Source organism: Tachysurus vachellii, chromosome 5 (genome assembly GCF_030014155.1).
Source record: "Tachysurus vachellii isolate PV-2020 chromosome 5, HZAU_Pvac_v1, whole genome shotgun sequence".
NCBI lineage: Eukaryota > Metazoa > Chordata > Actinopteri > Siluriformes > Bagridae > Tachysurus > Tachysurus vachellii.
The window spans coordinates 32,614,339-32,637,867 of NC_083464.1; the positions used below are offsets into that span (position 1 = coordinate 32,614,339).

The window sequence follows — 23,529 nt, forward strand, 5'->3', positions numbered from 1 at the left end:
CCACCTCCACCTTGTGTGTGTGGAGTTTGCATGTTCTCCCCGTGCCTCGGGGGTTTCCTCCGGGTACTCCGGTTTCCTCCCCCGGTCCAAAGACATGCATGGTAGGTTGATTGGCATCTCTGGAAAATTGTCGTGTGTGTGTGTGTGTGTGTGTGTCCTGCGATGGGTTGGCACTCCGTCCAGGGTGTATCCTGCCTTGATGCCCGATGACGCCTGAGATAGGCACAGGCTCCCCGTGACCCGAGGTAGTTCGGATAAGTGGTAGAAGATGAATGAATGAGTTTCATTACATTTTCATTTGAAGAACAGAACACATTATGGTACAAAAAATGATTTGCTTTATTGAGTTTTGAGTTTAAAACAAACAACAACACACTCAGCATGTGATGTAACACTGAGTTCAGCTGAGAATATAAAATGTATAAAGACAAGTGAAAGTGGCAATACGACATGTAATGAAATACAGAACAAATTCTATACAGGTTTCTAATTCTCTGTGCTCTGAACCGTCATGATCATCAGCTCTTATGTGATATAAAGTTATAAAGAAAAGAATGATAAGGGAAGGTAGAGAATGTGAGCATGTGAGGAAATTTGTCTTCAGCTCTCCAGAACTCTGTTAGCGTGAATTACCAGCGCTTCACCGACATGGTTCACCAGGATGCTGTAAGAAGTTAATCCATGTCAGACTAAAGGCACTAATGAATCTGAACATATCCTGTTCTTATAAACACAGGATCACAATAATGAACTAATCACAAAAGATTTCTGAAGATTCTGAACCTTAAACTAAATGAATGAATAATGCGTCACCTCACCAGCATAACGTCAGAGGTCCGAAGTCTGCGCTGAATATAAAAATGGACAAACCAGAAGCCAGAATCTGTAAATGAGATGGAACAAACATTTATTAATACAAGACACAACAAAAATGAATAAACCTTTGCACAGTATTGTAAATACCATATAGGCACCATGGGGGTGGCAGCTTAATGAAGCAGAGAAAGGTGTAAAGACAGTGGAAGCTTAATAACTTCCTCCTGCTTAACTCTGCTTAACTTACATAACACACAGATAAAGACTAGCCTGTCTCTTCTTGTGCCCAGTGTGTGCCATCCAGTACTATTTACATATGAGCCTGTTTGGCCCAATAGGCGATGGATCATAATCATTAGTTATATTCTAACTGGCTACCAGACCACAACCCATTAAATGCCCCTCTATATGCCCCTCTATGAGAATATCACCAGGCCACAATCCAGGAAATGTCCCTCTACAATCACACTGATGGGCCATGAACCAATGAAATGCCCCTGAAATCCATCACCTGACTGGAATGCTTCAGAAAACCTTCTGGGAATCTTAAAAATAGACAGTAAAGAAATGAAACATCTCCGGCAAAGAAAAGGTGAAAAGTAAAGAATTATTCCTCCAAAAATTTCCAAGATATTTTCTTGGTTTAATATTATTTAATTAAAGACCCAATAATAATATTATTTCTAAGGCTATTACATTTGGAAGCTAGTAAAAAGTAAAACATTGACATCATCATTTTACATAATGTTAAAATGTCTGAAGGTGAATGTGGATAAATCATTTATATACTGTATGTCCAGTACGTACACAATAATGTCTTCTGGAGAGGAAAAGAAAAATGTCTCAATAACGATTCACTTCTCTCATTCGTTTGTTATGAAGGAGTATGAAAGACTATCTCTGACCTTGGCCAGGAAAAGCCAGACCGCACAGTGCAGCGAAGAAAGTCCGTTCTTCAGCTTTACAGATGACAGCACCAGAAAAAAGCTAAGTATAGCACTGTTGGAAAAAATGGGTTTTTCTATTATTCATAAGTTCGTCATACATCACTGGGTGTGACTTAATGTGTAGATATACAGAAACATCTCAGATTATTGGACAATCTCTCATATGAAATCTTTAGAATCACCGACAACAAATTTACCTCAAAGTTTATTTGGATTATGTGGAAGCTTCATACCTGGCAAAACATCCACTATGGAACTTGTAGGATGTACGGAAAGGAAACTCCAGAGCTCCAAAAAGATCGCCTGAGTAAACAAAAATGGACATTATCTCAAAGCAGCTAATAATAATGATGATGATGATAATAATAATAATAATAATAATAATAATAATAATAATCAAGCCTGAAGCAACATCCTGAGAAGATATGAGGATGAAACCTTGAGAGGAACCAGACTCATTGCTATATATAATAATGTAATATGCCACAGTTTAAAGAGACGCATGATGACGTATGAGGACCTGTTGGATGTGCTGCAGTGGCCAACAGCAAGATGCTTAGGGGGGAAAAAGAAAAGAAAAAGATGGATATATTTTTAAACGGCCAACTGATTACACTGTAGAATAAGTAGAAGAGTTTATTTACCTGACAATGTAGTTGATTAACTGTTGTTCAAGATCACTGAAAAAACAATACAAAATATTAACAAGAAATTTTACACACTAACGTCATGGACATGTAATGTTAATATCAAAAGATGAATCTGAGGCGATGGGTTAGAATATAAATTTACAAAAAGTATTCAGAAACAAATAAATAACACTTTATTTCTGGTTACTGTGGAATTCTATTTATTTGCGCTTTCAGTTTCTACCCCGTAGCCCACTAAAGACAGACAGGTTTGATGACGCGAAAGCTTTTGTGAGTTTTGTTGCTTTCTGTTGAGTTGAGAAAGTCTGAAAAGTGAACTAAATAAACATTTGCCCTGAACTCGGTTAAAGTTCTGCCCGTCTCCTGGGGTTCCACAGATACATCCATAGCTTGAACCTGTGATCCACTGCCATCCTCTTTTGTGATGCTTTTCTTGGCTTCTTCTGCAGTTTCAATCACTTGCTATTATGGACTGTGATGTCTCTCACCCTGCTCTGTGGAGGCTGCAGGTGATGTCGCTATTGTTTTAGGGATTTTCTTTTCAGCTGTAAAATAGTTATACCAGTGGTTTCTTTACTATTCAGTACATTTCAAATTGTATCGGCTAAACCCAGTGCTTGTGCAATGGTGCAAACAGATTTGACATCTTTTCTCAGCTTCAAAATGCTTTTATTTTCACCCATAGACAGCTCTCTGGTCTACACGGTGGCTTATCTTCATTTGACCACAAATGCAGTCTTCATAACACAAAACCCAGGACTCAGACTGAGAGCAGACATTCAGAGTTATGAATCAGTCTAACATGATTGACCTGGGCAAAAAATACAAATATATATATATATATACGATCATCTTTGTACTTAACTGTAAATAACAAATATTACAATAACAAACAATTCAGTAAAATACTTAAACACTAAAAGATTCTAAACACCAACCTCAGATGGCTAGGCTTCGAATTCCTCTGGAACACTTTGTATGACCCTGAAATAGTTTAAATATTATTATATTATACATCACTTCTTTTTAGTCCCCTTATGATCGCTACATAAATGTTGAATCTTAGCAATACTTTGTTACATTAAAACCGTTACTAAATTACGACAGACTGTCAGACACTCAGCGCAAAGCTTGGAAACACGTATAGTTAGCGTTAACATTTTCAGCAAACTGTACTACAGTAGTTTTTGTCTAGGAATCGGACCAAGCGGATTAGACTTCTCTCCTCCTGTACATCAATGAGCCTCAGGTGGTCCTCTGTCTTTGGACCACTGTTTATAGACACTGTGTACATGTCGCTCGAATCCTTACACTTGTCCATGTTTCCTGACTGTTGCCTAATACAGTGAGGAAAATAAGTATTTGAACACCCTGCTATTTTGCAAGTTCTCCCACTTAGAAATCATGGAGGGGTCTGAAATTGTCATCGTAGGTGCTCCACTGTGAGAGACATAATCTAAAAAAAAAATCCAGAAATCACAATGTATGTACCACTGTAACGAGATCATCGTTGTTATTCTCTTCACCTGTCACTGGTACTAATGTTATAGCTGATTGGTGTATAGAGCCAAAGAAATCATTAATAACTCATATTCTAGATTTCATAAGGTTCAAAACCAGAAAATGAAATAAACACACTCACCAACACAGCACAAGTGGATGACAGCCCAGACATAACCATTTACCCCAAACTGGAACAGAACATGTCAAACAGAGGAGAACCAAACTGACATCAGGAATAAATAAAGTTCAACACAAGCAAATTGTCTCTGTGTACAAATAACTTATAAGTCTATCCAGTAAAATCTGACCTACTTTGGCCCTATTCATCAAAATAGAAACACATCAGGAAAAGATGTAAAAAATTCCTTTTCAACTTCAGAGTTAAAGTTAAACCCTGTTTTACACTTGGCATGGTTTACAGTTTCATAAATGAATGTTCAAAACCTGCACAGGGTCAGACATGATACAGCACCACTGGAGCACTGAGGGTTAAGGGCCTCCCTCAAGGGCCCAACAGTGACAGATTGGCAGTGATGTGGATTGAACTCTGATCCTCTAATCAACAGCCCAGAGCTTTTACTACTCGAGTCACCACTGCCCAGGATTATATGTATTTCTTTCAGACTCTTTTTCAGTGAGGTCTAAAAATGAATTATGAACAATATTTCAAAAATATGTATTAAAAAAACAGCTTTAACGATATTGTTTTTATTTGGGTTGTTTTGTGTGTATAAAATATATAAAAGTTATTATACCTGAAGATTATGAAGTGCAAGTGTAACAGCTGACATCAGCACCAGGTTTTCACTTGAAATAATAAAAAGGAGAAACGCAAATAAAAGCCATCGTTACACTGAGAAATGACTAAATACAGGTCCATTATAACTGTGATTTTAATAAGAGACGCATGAGGCTGTCACACGTATCTGCTATTTTTACTTTAACCTGCTACCACTTACATAACAGACGTTCTGAATATAAATGAATCAAATGAATCTTTACCTGAACGTCTTCATCCATGATGACCGCTTTATAAAGTGCAAGCAGAAAATTAAAAACCAAAAAAGAACTGAAATAATTTAAATATATATCTACACACACACACACACACACACACACCTTAACAATAATCCAAAACTTTATAGAAGTAAGATATGTATGTTTAAGTATATAATAACCCGTGTGTATTAGTATTTACAGTGTTTTTTGCTCCTCACCTCTTTTTGAGTGAATCTAACAAGAAGAGAAAAGACCACTTCTGACACATTTTGTAAGACAAAAAAGACCGGGACGGGCTGGACACAAAACCAACAACAAGGTGAGACATCAGGTGGATTATAGACTCATTATCTGTACAGAAATGTCACACATACCAGGATGGACAAGGCTTTAGATCCACTGTAAATGTTCCCCAAAAACAGGACTGATGCTGGAAGCCAGGACACGGCTGCAGATCTAATCATTTTAATAAAGATCATAAATATCTGCTGTAATTGCCTCAGTTCTCAACTCACAGCAACATAAATAGGAACCAGCCTCATTTATCAAGCTTAATAAATACTAGTTTTTATTCAGAACTCAATCCTATGAGAAATGTGATATTTTCTTGGATCCTGAATTCACCTGGAAAAACTATTTATTTCCACCCATCCCAGTTTCCCAGTCACCCAAAGCAGAAGAGCTCCAGTGCAGGTTTGCCACCTGGTAGGCAGTGAATAACAGACAAAGTCACATGTGGATTGTGTTTGTTATTAACACAGATAAAGTCACATGTTATTAACACAGATAAAGTCACATGTTATTAACACAGATAAAGTCACATGTTATTAACACAGATAAAGTCACATGTTATTAACACAGATAAAGACGGTGTAAAGTCACATGTTATGAACTTTACCCCTAAATTCATACTTACCCCTGAAAGACGGTGGGAAATGTAAAGTTCAGGACAGAAAGCACATACTGCAAAAAGGAAACAAGTGTTTTAGCATTTAATGACAAGTCTGAATTGCACACATAAATGACATGATCACAGATCAGTGACATGAACAGTGACATGAACACAGAACAATGACATGATCATACATAAGTGACATGATAAGTGACATGAACAGTGACATGATCACAGATCAGTGACATGAACACAGAACAATGACATGAACACAGAACAATGACATGATCACACATAAGTGACATGAACAGTGACATGAACACAGATCAGTGACATGAACACAGAACAATGACATGAACACAGAACAATGACATGAACACAGAACAATGACATGATCACACATAAGTGACATGAACAGTGACATGAACAGTGACATGAACAGTGACATGAACAGTGACATGATCACACATAAGTGACATGAACACAGATCAGTGACATGATCAGTGACATGAACAGTGACATGATCACACATAAGTGACATGAACAGTGACATGATCAGTGACATGAACAGTGACATGAACACAGATCAGTGACATGAACAGTGACATGATCACAGATCAGTGACATGAACAGTGACATGAACACACATCAGAACACATAATATTGTTACTGAAGTAAATTTTCAGGCTGTTTTTATAACAATATTAATGTTTTTCACCTTATTTGTGAAACAGGATCCCACGAAAAAAATACAAAACAAAAGGCCTGGAATGACTCGTGATAAACTCATCGGTCAGAAATCTTTATTCTGCAGTAATTTTAAAAGTTTAATGTCAGTAAATCAATAATGTAATAAAAGTCCATTAAACTCAACTTTATCCATCTATCCACGTAAGCGATGATTAATAACTACTTCCGGTGTCAAGGTCAACTCGAGCCATACGTTGTTATTCTGGACTTATTATTAGTCACGAATAAATTGTTATAAAATTGTGGCAAAGAGTGGATTTTTTTTATTATAAAAAGAATAAATAGCATAATTTGTGAAATGATAATACATCCGAGTTTTTAATTAAAAATCACACATATGTACTTTTATTTTGAAAATTTTTTTGTGCCGACTGTCAGTTAAATAGACAAACACAGAGCTGTAACAAGCACAAAGTGTTGTGTCTGTTGTGTCTGTTGTGTTATTGTGGGCTTTTAGTTTAACTTCATCCCAACTTACACAACACTAATTGTGTTGACAAACTACAATAAGCTCTTTATCAGCTGTTAATTCAGTCATTTATCTTCCTCAGTTTACTCAGTTTACTCAGTCCGCCATTATGGAGCAGGTCAAAGAAATAAAGGTGAGTCTTGTTTTATTCCTCATAGTTATAGTGTGTGTGTGTGTGTGTGTGTGTGTGTGTGTGTGTGTGTGTATTAGTGTAAGTGATTATATTAGTGAGTTAGTGTTTATATCTGTGTGTGTGTGTGTGTGTGTGTGTGTGTGTGAGATTTATATTTATATTAGTATGTGAGTTAGTGTTTGTGTATGTGTTAGTGTGTTTGTGTGTTTATATTATTGTGTTAGTGTTTGTGTGTGATTATATTAGTGTGTGTTAGTGATTATATTAGTGTGTGTGTTTATATTAGTGTGTGTTTGTGTGTGTGTGTGTGTGTGTGTGTGTGATTTATATTTATATTAGTATGTGAGTTAGTGTTTGTGTATGTGTTAGTGTGTTTGTGTGTTTATATTATTGTGTTAGTGTTTGTGTGTGATTATATTAGTGTGTGTTAGTGATTATATTAGTGTGTGTGTTTATATTAGTGTGTGTTTGTGTGTGTGTGTGTGTGTGTGTGTGTGTGTTAGTGATTATATTAGTGTGTGTGTGTTTATATTAGTGTGTGTTTGTGTGTGTGTGTTAGTGATTATTAGTGTGTATGTGTTTATATTAGTGTGTGTGTGTTAGTGATTATTAGTGTGTGTGTGTGATTATATTATAATGTGAGTTAGTGTTAATGAGCTGATTTAGATGTTCAGGCCTATAACTACAGCTACACACTGACTGGCCTTATTGTAATGGTGACGTAATGTTTTTCCCTATGAGGGATTATTTAAAGCAGCCTTGGACTTTGAGCAACAGTAATGACGTGACAATGACGTCATCGCCAAGCACAGGGTTTTTCCGTGCGCGCACCCGCCTCGCGTGAACGCGCATTCAAATATAGTCGCTTTATAACGACAACCAACAAAGACCTTTTTCTTTCTTTTATGACATAAACATTCATCACTATCTGTAACTTCTGACTCTACCAAAGAATATTGATGTCCTTACAATCCAACTTAAATATAACAAGACAAACACTGATCATGACATGAGTGGCTTTGTGGTGTCTCTCTTTAGAACCCATGGGGTGCTGTAAATGTGGCAGCGAACACTTGTTCCCTGACAGATGTGATGAGTGAACAGCTGGCCAAGCAGCTACATGACGAATGTGACTCTTTCCTCACCTGCTCTGAGTGAGTCTAAGGACCATTGGCCTATTTAATGACCTGCCTTTTCTCTAGTAGCATCTAATGCCTCTCTTCTACAGAGCCTTGATTTATCAGTCCTTTCACACAGGTGTGTTTATCTTTCCCACAAAACTCCATGAAAGGTAACGAGGACAAAGGGCTGAAAATGTGCATGATGAGAGAAAAGGCTTACAGCAGACCGGCTTTTCCTCTGTTTATACGCGACATGTCGTAGATCAATGACTAGTTTTTATTTACTCTATGAATTTTGCTCACTTTCTTTATTTTTTAATATTCATTAATCAGTATTAATAAAATAAAAAGATTGTTTTATTAAACTTTCAGAAGAAAGAACAAATATGACGAAATGTGTTTGTATCCAAATTGATAATTTACTGTAAGCTAAGTCAGAAAAGTTGTATGGAAACTTTCTTAAGCTGAGTTTTGTTGTCAGTGACGTGGACCTGGCCGGTGTTACGCCGGATACAGATACATCCAGTGACCTGATGTTGGCTCAGATGCTTCAGATGGAGTTTGATAAGGAGTTTGACACACAATTACGCAGAGAAGAAAAGAAATTCAACGGAGAGAGCAAAGGTAAATAATCTTTCTTCACAAAGACCTACATGTTTCTCATGCCGTACATATTCTGTAAAGACTTACAGTGAGTGTGTGGGAGTTTAGTTTCTCTGATTTTGTGAATGAATTGAGCCTCTTTTCAGTTACCTATGTGTGAAAAAACACCATTCAGTTCACATTGTAAATTCATTAAAAGTGAGTTTTATGGTTTCATTTTCTAGCACAGTGTTATGAAATATTTAAGTTCATGAATTAATGGTCTTGTCTAGTGTCAGTTTCCTTTGAAAACTACCGCATGGTTCACCCATTTGAGGATAGTGACAGCTCTGATGATGGAGTTGATTGGCAGGACACACGCCATGACCCTTATTGCCTTGGTGAGTGTTTCGTTTTTTTCATATTTCATTTGTTTAACCATCTGCTCAAAGTAGCAAAGTGTACAAGACACGTAAATAAAGGAGCAAAGTCAAAGCTTAACCTGGGTCTGATGACTCATGAGTCACGAGTTGTGAGTCTGATGAGTCATTTTTATTCTACCAGTTTGTAATGTACCAGAAACAATACAGAACGGATTCAGTATTCAGTTTGTATTGCACTTTTCAGTGTTGGAGAGAGTCTGAGATGACCCTTTACTGCCATTTTTAATCTCCAATGCCCTTGATCTTATGTTTGATTAACAGAAAAGCCAACCACTACACCAAAGAAGGGATTTACAGGGAAAGGCAAGAACATTACCACGAAACATGACGAGGAGGTCTGCGGACGGAAAAACACTGCGCGTATGGATAATGTAAGTTAGTTTAATCTTACCGTGTTTAGATTATACAAAATGGGAAAATAGTCATTTTCTTGGCCACCTTTCCAACGTTCCTGATGCTCCCACCTACACAGATCAGCTTTAACACTAAAACTACCTGCCTAATATTGTAGCCCGGCTCGTGCTGCCTAAACAGCTTTGAGTCGCTGAGGCATGACATCTGGTTTCATTGCTCAGTGGTCCATTTCTGATGCTCGTCCCCATCTGAGGCACTTTGAACCCTCTGAACCTACACAGCCCTCGTGTTCTGACACTTCTGTCATTGCCACTATTTACTGCAATTTGTGCAACAGTAGCTTTTACGGTTGAAAAGACCAGACAGGCTAGCCTTCACTCCGCATGGGCAGTCATGATCTTCAGGGTCTCATGACCATGTTGCCAGTTCACAGGTTGAACTTCCTTGGACCACTTTTGGTAGCTAGTAATCTCACACATCTGGAACAGTCAAGTCAAGAAGCTTTTATTTTCATTTAAACCATTTATAGCTGACGTAGTACATGGTGAAATTAAACAGCGTATCTCCAGGACAGTGGTGCTAAATAAAACAACAACAGAGCTAAGGATTAAAAGTAAGCTGTCCAAGCCACATAAAGGGCATCGTGTGAAACCAGCAATAAACAAAATCTGGTGCAGACAGACAACACAAAACACGACAGGACTAATACACAAAATAGCTCCGACCACATTATACAGTACGTTGTGCAGAAATAGAGGACTGTAAACAAAGGGTTCTTGCTAACACATATATATACACTTATGTTCTAGCAGCAGTCAGATGATTGAATTGAAATGTGGTGTGCAGCACTGAGTGAATGTGTAAGACAGCATGTGCAAAAATAGCATATAAACAGTTCAATATGGGTGGTGCAGTAGAGGTGGATGTATATTGTGTTATATTGAGTGTTTGAAAGGCTCTGACTGAGTCATCTAGCCAGTTTAGACTCTTTCTGCTTTCATGACTGTTCACTTGCTGCATAATAGATCTCACTCTGACATGTTCCACTTTAACTAGATAATCAATGCCATTAACTTCATATCTCAGTGGTTTTAGTGTTAAGGCTGATCAGTGTATGCTAATAATAATATTTATATCAATTCATTGAGTAGTATATTTATTTCCATTTTCTTCATTCCTCTGCTTGACCTTTTTTCTCTACAGTATTCCTTCTCTAATGTCCCCTGTCTCTTTATGTTGTACAGTTTGCTCCAGAGGTTCATGTTGGTGATGGCATAAGCATGGACCTGAAGTTGTCTAATCATGTGTACAATGCTCTGAAAAGACATTGTCAAACTGAGCAGAGACGCAGTGCTCGACTTCATGAGAAAAAGGAGCACTCGACTGCTGTGAGTCCTATACAGTAATGCAGAGTGTTAGTGAACATCAGAACCTTTCTCATAGCACCTTACCAGCAGAAAACCCCTCAGTAAGGGTCAGGTTGTGTACCAGTGTGTACCAGTGTTGTACCGTGTACACTTCTGTGGTTCAGCACTTCAGATGAGGGAGTAAACAATGGCAGTTGAGAGACAATTCTTTGCAGTGTCCCTAAAGGCACAAATAATTCACATACGTGATCCTTCCCCAAACCTGTCCTAAAGTTTCCTGATGCAGTTGTCTAATGTTCATATGCTGTAAGAACACTGGAACTCAAGCATGGGAATGTCCCTGTGCACAGACTGGGGCCAATAAAGACATAGTATGCTAAGGTTCAGCATCAGTACCTGACGTCACTAATGCTCAGTGTTGAATGGGCATAAATTCCTACATCCACTTTCTAAAGTTTAGTGAGCAAAGGGAGAATAAATCTACATTAGGAGGTTAAAAAAGCACAGGTTTGATTGGTCAGTTATGATGTCTATGTTGTAGCCCAATGGTGAAGGTTGTTAGCTTCATATAAAAATGATTAATAAAGACAGAATTATGTTAACATAAAGGTATTACATTTGTATTTGATATATATTTTAATTGTTTCCATTGACAGGAGCAAGCAGTGGACTCCAAGACCAGATTGCTCATGTACAAAATGGTGAATGCAGGAATCCTGGAGAACATTAATGGATGCATCAGCACAGGAAAAGAGTCTGTGGTGTTTCATGCGGCTGGAGGGAGGTGAGTTCAGGCTCGAGGGTTAATGAAGGATACAAGAAACTCAGAATTTCCTCTTGTTTCAATCATTTATTTTACAAATTAATATTAGAAATATTGAATATGGATGTTGTGAGCTGATATTTTTAAATGTTCTTGACAAGCCACTTATAAATGAATCGGGTCATTTTCTTTTCACTATTCTGATACCTCACTAGTTTGGTTCATCAATAAAATGGACAAATTTCCATCTACCTCCACTAAATAAAGTTGTCTTGTGCATGAAATCACATACTTGTGCACTGCTCTAGTGTGTTATTGAGTACTAACACAAACCGTTTTTCCTATTAGAGGTAGCATTTGAATGTTAAACAGTGGTGTAATGGTGCCTGAGTGCAGACCCTTCTGCTTCACATCCAAAACATTTCCACGATAAACAAAGGATCTAAATTGGATTATTAGATGTTTATATGCTGCTCTAATTTGTCTCTCAGCTTTGAGGAGATGCTAATTCCAGAGGAGTGCGTCCTCAAGGTCTTCAAGACTACACTGAATGAGTTCAAGAACCGAGACAAATACATAAAAGATGATTACCGCTTTAAAGACCGTTTCAGTAAGCTGAATCCTCGTAAGATCATTCATCTGTGGGCTGAAAAGGAAATGCATAACCTGGCCAGGTACAACACAAGTGTCCAAAACTACACTATTACTAAGTCTATTATGTCTGTTACTATCTTTGAGGTTTAATTTAATACTGGTTTTTAGTTTTATGTTAACAGCATTGCATTCAGGTGCATAAATATTGGGACACTAGTAAAGTTAATTAAATTTAAGTACAGTCGAGTTCAGATATATGCACATATCTTTAAATGTAGTCATAAAGTATTTACAGTACCTTTTTATGTCCCCACCCTCTCTTTTTTAAGTGACTAAAAGTAATTAGATAAACTAGGATGAAAATAAATGACTGCCTAATATCCTATAATGTAACCCACTGACATGACCTTGGTTTCATGAAGTCTCGGGTTCTTTCCTGTTCAAGCTCTGCCAGGTCTTTATTGCAGCTGTCTTGTGTTTTGCCTTCAGTTTTACATTCAGTAAATGAAATGTGCGCTTAATTGTGAGCGGGTCGGGTGAGGGGTTCGGGTGAGGGGTTCGGGTGATTGGGTCGGGGACGGGGGTCGGGTACGGGGGTCGGGTACGGGGGTCGGGTACGGGGGACGGGGGACGGGGGTCGGGTGATCGGGTCGGGTGATCGGGTCGGGTGATCGGGTCGGGTGATCGGCTCGGGGGAGCGGCTCGGGGGAGCGGGTCGGGTGAGCGACAAAACATCTCTCTGAAGCATTAGAATCTGAGCAGATAACACAGACTTCTACACATCACCGGTCATCCTGATGCTTTTGTGAATGTTCACATGAAGACATATTAGGGAACCAGTTTAAGTGGCAGCCATTACATGTCCATGCCATAAGATGAGGTGATGTGCTTCAGGTCATGATATGTTTGGCTAAATCTAATCTGGTTTTCCTGTGTTGTGAAATAATGAGAGGAATAACACACATGGTCATGAAAGAGCTAAGTAGCTAATTTGTCTTAATTACTTTTGGTCTATTAAAGGAGGAGGGGACACACATGTAGCACCTCAAGGCTGCAATCCCTACAGCTTTAATCCTGATTCATTGTAAAAAACCTCAAAATAAAGTCAAATTAAATGAAATGTACTAAATTGTGTAGACAGCTACAATTACAGAAGCTTTGTCAATGTACATAATATGACCTTATTATGTCTTTATCTTGGTTGTGTAAACAGGATGAAGAAAGCTGGGATTCGCTGCCCAGATGTAGTGATTCTAAAGAAGCATATTCTCGTGATGTCTTTTATCGGTAAGAACCAGGTGCCAGCTCCTAAGATAAAAGATGCCATGCTGACTTCTGAGGACCTAAAGAATGCATATTTCCAAGTACTCGAGGTATAATTTTTTTGTTGTCAGTTTCCTGTTTACTACACACACTGTCCACTGTAATGGGAACACACGTATGTCTGCTTATTTATGTAGTTATCCAAACAGCCAATCAAGTGCCAGTAGCACGGTCACAGTGTAAAACATCATGCAGATATACGTGGGTCAAGAGCTTCAGTTAATAATTAATTACTCATCAGAGTGGGGAGAAAATCACTGTGGCTTTAACTATGGCAGGTTTGATTTTGACCATTTCAGATTTACGGCACTTGACAGACGATTATCTTATCCAGAGTGACATACAAAAGTGCCTTGAATTCTCCAGCAGTGAATACTTTAACACTGGTTCAGTAGGTTACAGACCAAGGATACAATCAGCCTAAAACTCTGTTCAGGGTTTTTTTAATATACACATAAAACAAACAGGGAAAATAAATGCTTTTTAAGGTTTCTGGAAGAGGTGGTTGTTTTGAAGATGGCCAGTGGTACAGAGGGAGCACAGCAGTGTGGAGAACTTCGTCAGGTTGAAAACAAGTCGTGAAGCTGCATTTTGGATCATTTGCCGAGGACAATTTGTGTCATATGTAGACCTGCCAGCAGTGCATTGCAGTAATCCAGTCTCAAAATGACAAGAGACTGAACAAGTACCTGAGCAGCCTGTGTGGACAAAAATGGCTAAATCCTTCTAATGTTGTAGAGAAGAAACCGACATGAGCGAGTCACATTAGCAACATGAGAGGAAAAGGACAGTTGATAGTCCATGGTTACCCCAAGGTTGTGAGCTGTGACTGAAGGGGAGGGATATTGCAAGATCTTGCATGACCTGGAATGAATCACCTGATGATCAGCAGTTCAGATTTGCTGGAGTTTCAGCTGAAGATCCGTCATCCACGATGATCTGTCCGACAGACATGCTGTGATCCTAACAGAAGCCGTTGTATCCGAGGGAGGGAAGATAAATATAAGTGTCATCAGCATAGCAGTGGTAAGAGAAACCATGTGAGGTTAGATCTTTGCCAGGAAAATAAGTATATAGGGAGAAAAGGAGAGGACAAATACTGAGCCCTGTGGGACACCAGTGGAGCAGCTGTCACTACCCTCAATGTTACCTGATTTGAGCGACCTTCCATTTAGGTAGCATATCCATAACATATCCATCCTTAAGGAGAACAAAACACCACATAGGGTTCCATTTCATTGTGGTTATCTTGAGTTATATCCCATTGTCTTTGTCCTCTGTCCTCTCTTATTAATAAGGTCTTTGACCTGCCAAGCTGTTCCTATGCTTTGGTACTTGGTGATTGTTCTGTTTGCTCAGCAGTTTATGAAATATTAAAATCTGCCTATTATTAACCACCATGGTTGGGTAAAAGTCAGAGAGATTCCACTTTTCACTCATTCTGATGTTTGATGTGAACATTAACTGAAGCATAAGACCTGCATCTGCATGATTTTATACATTGTGCTGATGCCACAATAGTCTTGTTGCTGACATGGCATTAAAAATATAAATAACTCAGTAGTTAATTGTGTGAACACTTTCTGCTTAAAAGTCTTGATATTGTATCTATGGAACACCTAATTGCTTTAACTTCAATTCACATTAAGGTCATTGGTTCCATTGCTTATTGTGTATTTAAAGATCAAAGTACAAGTGATGATAATACTATAAGATGATTACATGGGGGAAAATATGCATTTATAGGGCAGTTTAGTTGACTTCTGTTTCTTCCTAGATGATGCAGCAGCTATATCAAAAGTGTAACCTTGTTCATGCTGACCTGAGTGAATATAATATGCTGTGGCATGATGGGCAGGTGGGATCCATCTTCTAAAGTCATTTTCATTTTTAAATTCTTTGTTGTAAAATGCTTATTTAATAATTATAACTCATAAGTATTAGTTGATTTCTTTTATAGGTTTGGTTAATTGATGTGAGCCAGTCTGTTGAACCTGCTCACCCTCATAGTCTGGAGTTTCTATTCCGGGACTGCAGGAACGTATCCACAGTAAGTGTCTGTGTACATGTTAGTGTACATAATGTTAGTGTTTATCTCTGCATGTTCTCAGACGGGTCTCTCACTGGGGTTAATAATGACAGAAATTTGTTCTCATGCATTTTTCCTTCTCATTTAAGTTTTTTCAGAAAGCTGGAGTAGCAGAAGCTATGAATGTGTATGATCTCTTTAACACTGTGTCAGGACTGAAAATCAACAGTGACGATGAGGCTGATTTCATAGCCCAGGTAAGTGTATAATGATTTAGCCTGATAAAATACAAGTTTTTTTTCTTGGGAAAAAAACTCTACTCAAGTACTATATTTTTACTATAATATACTTTTCTTTTTATTTATTCAAGTGTATTTTACTATATTGGTGTAGACCAGCGTGTCCCAAATCAGTCTGAGTCTCACTTTAAACATAATGGAGTTGTACGCCCTGCTTCATAAACATTTCTGTTCATGAGAAGAATCGTAATACTTGAATTTGTTTGGGTTTGTGAGCCCAAGTAAATGTTTGCTCGTATCCTTACAGATTCAGGAACTGGAGAAGATGAATGAGGACCATGTCCAAAAGCGAAGCAAGAAAGCCTGTACCAATACTTATGAGAATGATCCACCCCTTTTAAACGAGGATGATTAACAATATAATTATTTAGTCAAGAGGTGTGAAATGGGAGGATGTTTGAGTGCATTACACAGCATTTCCTGCTGTCTTAGGCAACTGAAACATGCATCATTGCTCACCATCTTTTGATGAATGGCTTCAAATTACATGTAAATGGTGTATGAATACATCAGCTGTAGTAGAACATGGCAGCAACAGACCTGCCATTTGAGCACAACTGGTTGTTGATCAGTGTTGCAAAATGGGCTAAAGATGGGACAGAATGACATTCGTATAACTCAATTGGGTAAATATGGCATGGAGCCATATTACTCTCTTCACATTAAACACTAGTTAGCATGGATTGAATGCTTATTTAAAGCTTTTGGTTTGTGCTAAACATGCTTGAGGTGTTGATGTATTCTGATTGTGGATTTTTGATGGCTTCATGTGATGTTTTAAAACTCATGAAGAAAATAAATAAAAGTTGAAACTGGAAACCCAATAATTAAAGATTAATATCTATGGAATTGTATTTATGTAGACATCAACAACTAGGCATTAATGATCAAGCCTGAGGCAATGAGGGTAAGGAATAACTCCCTTACATGATACGAGGGTGAAACCTTAAGAGTAAACCAGAAGAGAACCTCATCAGTTTGTAGTCAAGTAGAATTGTGCAACCATGAGCTCCTGAGGAACTAAGAGCTCAGTGTCATTTCTAGTTTCACTTTACAGTAACGGATGTGTGTAGACATCCTGTGGACATGGAAAAGAAGTTAACTCTATTTCAGAAGAGTCAAATTATTTGTCTGCATCAAGCAAACAAAACAACTATGGAGTCTGAATTTACTAAAATTTGGTTAAGTGTCCAATGCATTATTAAGCTTCAAGACATATCGGCTCCTACTAATCAACATCTGGAAGCTTAATAATGCACTGTGCAAGTTGAAGCAAAGTGGTGAACCGTCATCTTAGAGAAGAAATGTCAGAACAAATCCAACTTGGAGAGTAATCATATGTGACGAACTCAAGGGATTGAGATTAAACAGCTGTGTAGCTTTAAAACAACTTCTCCAACCACAATGATTTACAAAAGGATTTGATTCCGGAGCAATGAAAGAGGTCATGTGGTCGGAGGAGTCCAGATTGACCTACTTCCAGAGTGGTGGGTACATCAGGGTAAGAAGAGAGCTGGATGAAGTGATACACCCTTCAGGCCTAAATATCTTTAACACATATGGTACAAACTGCAGGGCTCTGAATACGTTCTGAACTTATTCAGAAATATTAACAGAATTGTTAAATCTCAATGATTTCTGGCTAAAACATTTGGCCCAAGTTTTATTAATAGTAACAGAAAAAAGTGTCCTTTATTGTCAGTGTTAAAAATACAGAAGACAATGAAAGATGAACATTTTTACTTCCATTTGTTTTAGGTCATTTGCAGATTAAGCCAAAGTAATGAAATTAAGTTTTTGAATAAATAACAATTGTCAAAAATGCACAAGTTCATAAGGATGCAGGATATAATTCTAGTTTTAGAAATACGTTTAAACTAGTTTTGTAATCAATGCAATATTTTGTCTATAGTGTATTTCTGTATTTTTCATTTATTTATAATATGTCTTATTTTAATATTATTAAAATAAGACATTATCATTAAAATATCAGCTAAAGAAAAAAAATACTAGTAAAGTGGAAAAAAAAGTTCTAAAGCACATAAGCAGCCTGGCCTTAGCGGTCCTTAAGGCCCAGACTATTAAAACATTTTTAGAAAAAGCTTTCAGTAAGACATGACGACATCATACCCCAATGCAGTCTCTAATGGTAAGGGTTTTCTTGAATAGGGTTAACTTTCTTTTTCGTACACAGTCTCTGGCCAAAGTGCTTCTTGCCCTCAGATGACTGTTGTTTTGCCGGATCAGGAACATTATATACACCTTCCTCTGCTCCTTGAACTGATGTTTGATTGGTGTGCAAGTCCGACTGAGTTTTTCGACGTCTGAACAGAAAAAAAGGGAAACATGGAGATAATGCGTCACCTTTTCATATTTGCACACAATAAATGTTAAAAGTGAAGGGAAAATGAGAACCTTTGCAGGATTGTCTTCCTATGATTCACAACTCCAAGACAAATAACGAAGACCACAAAAAGAAGAACCAACACGACTCCTGCGATCACTCCTGGCAAAAAGAAGTACAATATTTTGATGTGAATGAATCATGGAATAATTTCACAATATTATATCTTAAATTTGTTTAATTTTTTATAACAATGTACGGTGCTTGTGCTTTCATTAAAAAATGTAATTTGTTAGTGTAGCTCAAGTGTCCAAAACCTTCTTATACATATTTAAAGTATAATAAACTAAATAACTAACATTTGGCTATTAGGCCTTTGCTTGCACTTGAACTCAATCAAGCTAGTAAACAAACCTCACTAAATTGTTGCAGCTTCTTTGTTACAGTTTGTTTTGTAGAGTTTTTCTGTTCTCAAATTCAAAATGGCTTCTTTTTCTCACAGCCAGCTTTTGGACAGCTCATCATCATGTGTTTGTTCTGAACATCCTACTCCAGATTTAGTCAAAAGTACTGCATGTGCCACCACATAATGCAGAAACATGACATGCTTGTATTTCCTGTAGGTTGGATTGCTTTGCCATCTGGATGTTCTGCTAGGCTCCAGTTAGTCCAGAATGTAGCAGCTAGAGCCAGAAGATATCAAACACCACTCCTATGTTATCCTCATTACACTGGGTTCCAGTAAAATGTCACACTAATTATAAAATACTACTACTGACCTATAAAACTACTGAATATTCCTGCACCACAGTACCAGAGTAACCTGTCTTGGATCAACGGTTACAGGCCATTTGTTGGTACCTAAAGTAATAAAGGCAACAGCAGGGAGAAGACGTCTCATTCAAAACACTGCAATTACAGAAAACCTTCCAGTTAGTGTTGAATGAGGAGCGGCTGGCTTAAACTTAATTACATGATCAAACATAGCTAATATTCTGTCTGTCAATCTACACATGCTGTTTATGATATCAGTGCTCCTGACCATATCTGCTCTCAAACAGTTTCTATATCCTGCTCAAAGCATGCACATTTATTCATATGATAGTATGTAATGTTCCCCAAAACAATTCTAATGTAAAGATCTCACCTCTTGCATCAGTCTGACAGCTGATTGAAACTGGAGCACTCTTTATATCTCCTGAATATAATTTCAGCATCACATGGTACCAAAAGGCAGGATAAAGATTTTGGAGTTCAAGTCTTGTTCCATTTAAGTATTGAGGGTTTCTTCCCTTCATCTGCACTTCTACTCCTGTCCATTGTCCAAAGGGAGCATCCCAAACTAAAGCCAAAGAAGTTCCTCCAGACAGACGCTCACAACGCAGACCAGTCACAGTAAGAGATGCTTTTTTAAAAAATAAAAAAGAGACAAAATGGTTACCAAATGGTTTGCAAACTCATAAGCAAAGTGAAGCTTCTTCAAACTAAACGACATTTTATTGATCAAAAACTGCCCCATAATATGATCCCATTAGCCAACCATATTTTAAGCACACGCACACGCACACACACACACACACACACAGAGAGAACCTGTGACTGAAGTGAAGGTCAGGCCTCTACTCCTTATGCCATCAAACACTGTATAGAGAGTTAAGTTGTATCTGGTCCCAGGAGCGAGTGATGAAAGCGTATGCGTCATCACAGAGCCGTTCCCTAACGCAGCAATTGCGGTCTCAGACTTGCTGCTGTCTCTCAGGATGTAGCTGAGATTATTGCTTCTTATTTGATTCCAAGACAGTTCTAACTGATCTGCAAATCGCTGTGTTACGTTAACTCTTGCCACATTCACAGGCACTGAAACAAAAACAAATGAAAACTGTACACAGTGTATTCAGTATCATCTCAGCCATACAAATGCATTTCATTCTCTATGCACAAAAATTTAATGTTAAGAAAAACACTCAGAGGCACCAGGAAAGTTTTTTTAATCAGGTTTGGTTCACTGTCACAGACTCAACATACTGTGATGGTAGCTAATATAACGAGAAGCTAATCTAAACATCTGAGCTCAACTAATCACCTCACATCTTTCTCAATATCTCTTATGATATAATGAGACCAATTCTGAAAGATGTGTTTGATTTTTATTTTTGGGGTGCAAAAGGTGTTAAGAAAAGTATTGTTTTTTTGTGTGTTGTAATTTCATATTGAGTCTTTCACTTTGAAAGTGCAAGACAAAAGACAGTGCAGACAAACAATACAAGACATTAAACAAAAGCAGCGCTGACCTGTTTACACACTGTGTGTTCTATAGTACATGTTGCAGAAATACCGGAATTGTAATGTTTTGTGCAAAACAGCAATAGACTGAAATTGTGAAAGACAGCATGTGTACTTCACCTATATTTATACACCAATATATCACACATGTGCACGCACAACACACACAACCCAAAACACATACACCATTACTTACTGGTTGCTGCTGAGAAGTTGTAGCCACTGCTCTTTTCTCCACCAAATACTGTGTAAAGAGTAAAGTTATATTTGGTTCCAGGACTTAAAAGGGATACGGTGTATGTTGCTGTAGATCCTCCCCAATACATGGGAACGTATGCTTCAGACCTGTTGCTTTGCCTAACCATGTAAATGTATTGATTATTGTTGTTCACTTTACTCCACTCAAGTGTTATTGCAGTCTCAGAACGAGCCTTTACAGACACACTGGCGACATTAGAAGGACCTGAGAGAGAGAGAGATTATTTTCATGCATCATATATTCACCCATTCGCACAAAAAATACATAATGAATATCAGAAGATCTTAACTGGTAACAGCAGTAAAGTTGAAAGCACTTTGCTTTGCTCCTCTAAACACTGCATACAAAACAAAGGCATACTTGGTCCCAGGAGACAGAGAGGAGACTGTAGATCTTAACACAGACCCATGAGCAGATACAATAAGAGGAGTTTCTGTTCCATTACTGTATCTCAATATGTAGCTGAAATTGTTCACTTTAGTCCACTCCAAGGTTAGCAGGGTCTCAGATCGAGCTTTTACAGTCACACCAATGACTTTAGGAGGAGCTGCAGACAGGAATAATTTAAAGATTTTTTCCCTTAATATCAATGTATACAGTTCACATCTACAATTAGGAAAAGCTCTTAATATACATATTAGTATAGAACAATTATATAAAATCCATGTGAGCCCAGCATGTGGCACTAGTAAAGACAGCAGTGTAAAAGAAAGGCATTTGTGATCAGGGTTTTGGTAAATCAATATATTTGTGCTATAAAGGATCACGTGAAAAAGCATGTTTATGACTGGGTGAAAACTTTACATGGCACTGGGTGGAACGTGTTAGTACAGAAGTGTAATATGTCTTTAAGCTTAAAGAAAAAAAAAGTAAAGAAAGGCATTTTAAAATTCACAATATGCCATTAAACTAAAACCAAGAACAAAAACCCCAATAGCTGAGAAAAATAAAATAAAATAAAAAAGCTTAAATCTTACACGCCAGGGATGAAAATCTCTACAATGGAAAAACAAATATAAATAAATTTCCCTCAGTTATCACATTCATTATTTATTATTATTTGGCTATTAATACAACTTAAATAATATAAGAATAAACTTTACATTAAAACGGTTTAATGAGTCAAATAAAACATTTCAGTACAATAACTACATTAAATGTGTAGAATGATAGAAAGTTTTACTGAACTGAGTCTCTATGGAACAGAACTGAAATCTTACCCACAGATGAAGAGCCACAGAGAAATAAACCAATAGCAGCTCCATCATCTTCATATCAGTTCTACAGCACAAAGTGATTCATAAAAACCTGAATGTCACCTGAAATGTGAAGTGAGATTGTTGTTTATTATGTGTGTAAAGGGACTCAAGTCTATTAACACACAAGTTTATTAACACTAACCCTATTAACACTGCAGTCTCTCTCTCACCTGAAGCTCATTACAAGCTCATTACAAGCTCAGTCTCACGGCAGATCGTCAGCACGACTTTCCATCTAATGTATTTTAATATGAAGCATCTTTCGTGTCCGCATCGTTTTTGTTCATGTTTAAACTTTAAGCACCACATTACTCAACATTTAACCAGGAGATTTTATACTTGTTTTTATTGCTTTGTGCTTTGGTTTATTTTCTGAGAAAAGTCGTTTTTCTATTTGGTGTGTCACATCGGACAGGATTTCAGGATTAAACTAAAGACTAAAACTAAATACGATGTCATGACAATCCGTTTTATTTAATTCTCCTTATTTCTCCTTCATTGCGCTCAAACCACCTCCCAGACAAAGTTACTTGTAATGATGAAATTTGAAGAAATCACCCAATCACAAAGCGGATTGGCTCCGTCTCCATAGCAACGGATGCTGAGGCTCACGGGTAATGCGGGCGTCCGCGTTTGTGATTGGGTGATTTCTACAATTCATCATTACGTATAAGCAACATTACCTGGGAAGTGGTGTGAGCGCAATGAGGGAGAATTGTGTGTTACTTGGTCTTTTCTATTATTAGTAAAGATGTAAAGTAACCTGAATACACACCAGGTCTAAACCATATTACAGCCAGAGCAGCCACAGGGCATTTTTATCTCATTAATGTAAAATATATCTAATTAATTTCACTAACTAACATGTTTTCTTTTACTTTCTGATTAATAGCAAGACACATTACTCACTTTCAGCACAAAACTCTTTCTATAAAGAATGAATTGCTGGAATGATGAGACCAGGAACACTGTGAGTGTGTGTGTGTGTGTGAGTGTGTGTGTGAGTGTGTGTTAAATAAAGAATGAATTGCTGGAATGATGAGACCAGGAACACTGTGTGAGTGTGAGTGTGTGTGTGAGTGTGTGTGAGTGTGTGTGAGTGTGTGTTAAATAAAGAATGAATTGCTGGAATGATGAGACCAGGAACACTGTGTGAAGGGAATCATGTCTGGTTACAATGAGAGAGAGCAGAACGATACTGAGTGGCTTGTGTTATATTGTGATGTGCATTAAGACTAAATGAAGATACATCCATTTATATACAACATGGCACAGACTAACATGGTGTAAACATGCAACACTGTACACTGGGACCTAAATCTGAGTGTTTCACATTATAATCACCTGATT

The 23,529-nt window shown here is 37.6% G+C and overlaps 3 protein-coding genes across 3 annotated transcripts; 1 reads left to right on the forward strand and 2 right to left on the reverse strand.

Moving 5' to 3' along the window:
- Positions 1–315: 315 nt before the first annotated feature.
- On the reverse strand, positions 316–6,708 carry LOC132846484 (transmembrane protein 241). Its single transcript, XM_060871285.1, has 15 exons — positions 6,526–6,708; positions 5,832–5,878; positions 5,540–5,617; positions 5,290–5,371; positions 5,134–5,211; positions 4,919–4,944; positions 4,672–4,723; positions 4,056–4,104; positions 3,352–3,397; positions 2,408–2,443; positions 2,284–2,318; positions 1,997–2,066; positions 1,722–1,815; positions 819–883; positions 316–664 (listed from the first exon to the last, which is right to left on the reverse strand). Exons 1-15 carry the CDS (start codon positions 6,595–6,597, stop codon positions 601–603), a joined length of 894 nt encoding a protein of 297 aa, XP_060727268.1. The 5' UTR covers positions 6,598–6,708; the 3' UTR covers positions 316–600.
- Positions 6,709–6,944: 236 nt separating this feature from the next.
- On the forward strand, positions 6,945–16,866 carry riok3 (RIO kinase 3 (yeast)). Its single transcript, XM_060871286.1, has 13 exons — positions 6,945–7,159; positions 8,198–8,313; positions 8,762–8,904; positions 9,156–9,263; positions 9,567–9,676; positions 10,904–11,047; positions 11,683–11,810; positions 12,281–12,463; positions 13,597–13,756; positions 15,484–15,564; positions 15,667–15,756; positions 15,885–15,992; positions 16,282–16,866. The coding sequence occupies exons 1-13, from the start codon at positions 7,136–7,138 to the stop codon at positions 16,387–16,389; spliced, it is 1,503 nt and encodes a 500-aa protein (XP_060727269.1). The 5' UTR covers positions 6,945–7,135; the 3' UTR covers positions 16,390–16,866.
- A 1,311-nt stretch (positions 16,867–18,177) lies between these two features.
- On the reverse strand, positions 18,178–22,263 carry LOC132846081 (receptor-type tyrosine-protein phosphatase eta-like). The gene is made up of 8 exons (XM_060870598.1): positions 22,141–22,263; positions 21,898–21,916; positions 21,210–21,467; positions 20,858–21,124; positions 19,972–20,235; positions 19,526–19,783; positions 18,450–18,540; positions 18,178–18,358 (listed from the first exon to the last, which is right to left on the reverse strand). The coding sequence occupies exons 1-8, from the start codon at positions 22,192–22,194 to the stop codon at positions 18,178–18,180; spliced, it is 1,392 nt and encodes a 463-aa protein (XP_060726581.1). The 5' UTR covers positions 22,195–22,263.
- Between the last annotated feature and the right edge of the window lie 1,266 nt (positions 22,264–23,529).

Bases quoted from the DNA above. Each gene is read 5' to 3' on its own strand.
- LOC132846484 (XM_060871285.1), bottom strand. From the start codon at position 6,597: ATGAGTTTATCACGAGTCATTCCAGGCCTTTTGTTTTGTATTTTTTTC. The intron at 1,816-1,996 runs GTATGAAGCTTC...TTTTTCCAACAG, and splicing joins CATAGTGGATGTTTTGCCAG to TGCTATACTTAGCTTTTTTC. The intron at 665-818 runs GTGAGGTGACGC...AACTTCTTACAG, and splicing joins GGACCTCTGACGTTATGCTG to CATCCTGGTGAACCATGTCG.
- riok3 (XM_060871286.1), top strand. From the start codon at position 7,136: ATGGAGCAGGTCAAAGAAATAAAG. The intron at 8,314-8,761 runs GTGAGTCTAAGG...TTTTGTTGTCAG, and splicing joins TCTTTCCTCACCTGCTCTGA to TGACGTGGACCTGGCCGGTG. The intron at 8,905-9,155 runs GTAAATAATCTT...GGTCTTGTCTAG, and splicing joins ATTCAACGGAGAGAGCAAAG to TGTCAGTTTCCTTTGAAAAC.
- LOC132846081 (XM_060870598.1), bottom strand. From the start codon at position 22,194: ATGAAGATGATGGAGCTGCTATTGGTTTATTTCTCTGTGGCTCTTCAT. The intron at 21,125-21,209 runs GTTAAGATCTTC...TCTCTCTCTCAG, and splicing joins CAACTTTACTGCTGTTACCA to GTCCTTCTAATGTCGCCAGT. The intron at 20,236-20,857 runs GTAAGTAATGGT...TTTTTGTTTCAG, and splicing joins CAACTTCTCAGCAGCAACCA to TGCCTGTGAATGTGGCAAGA.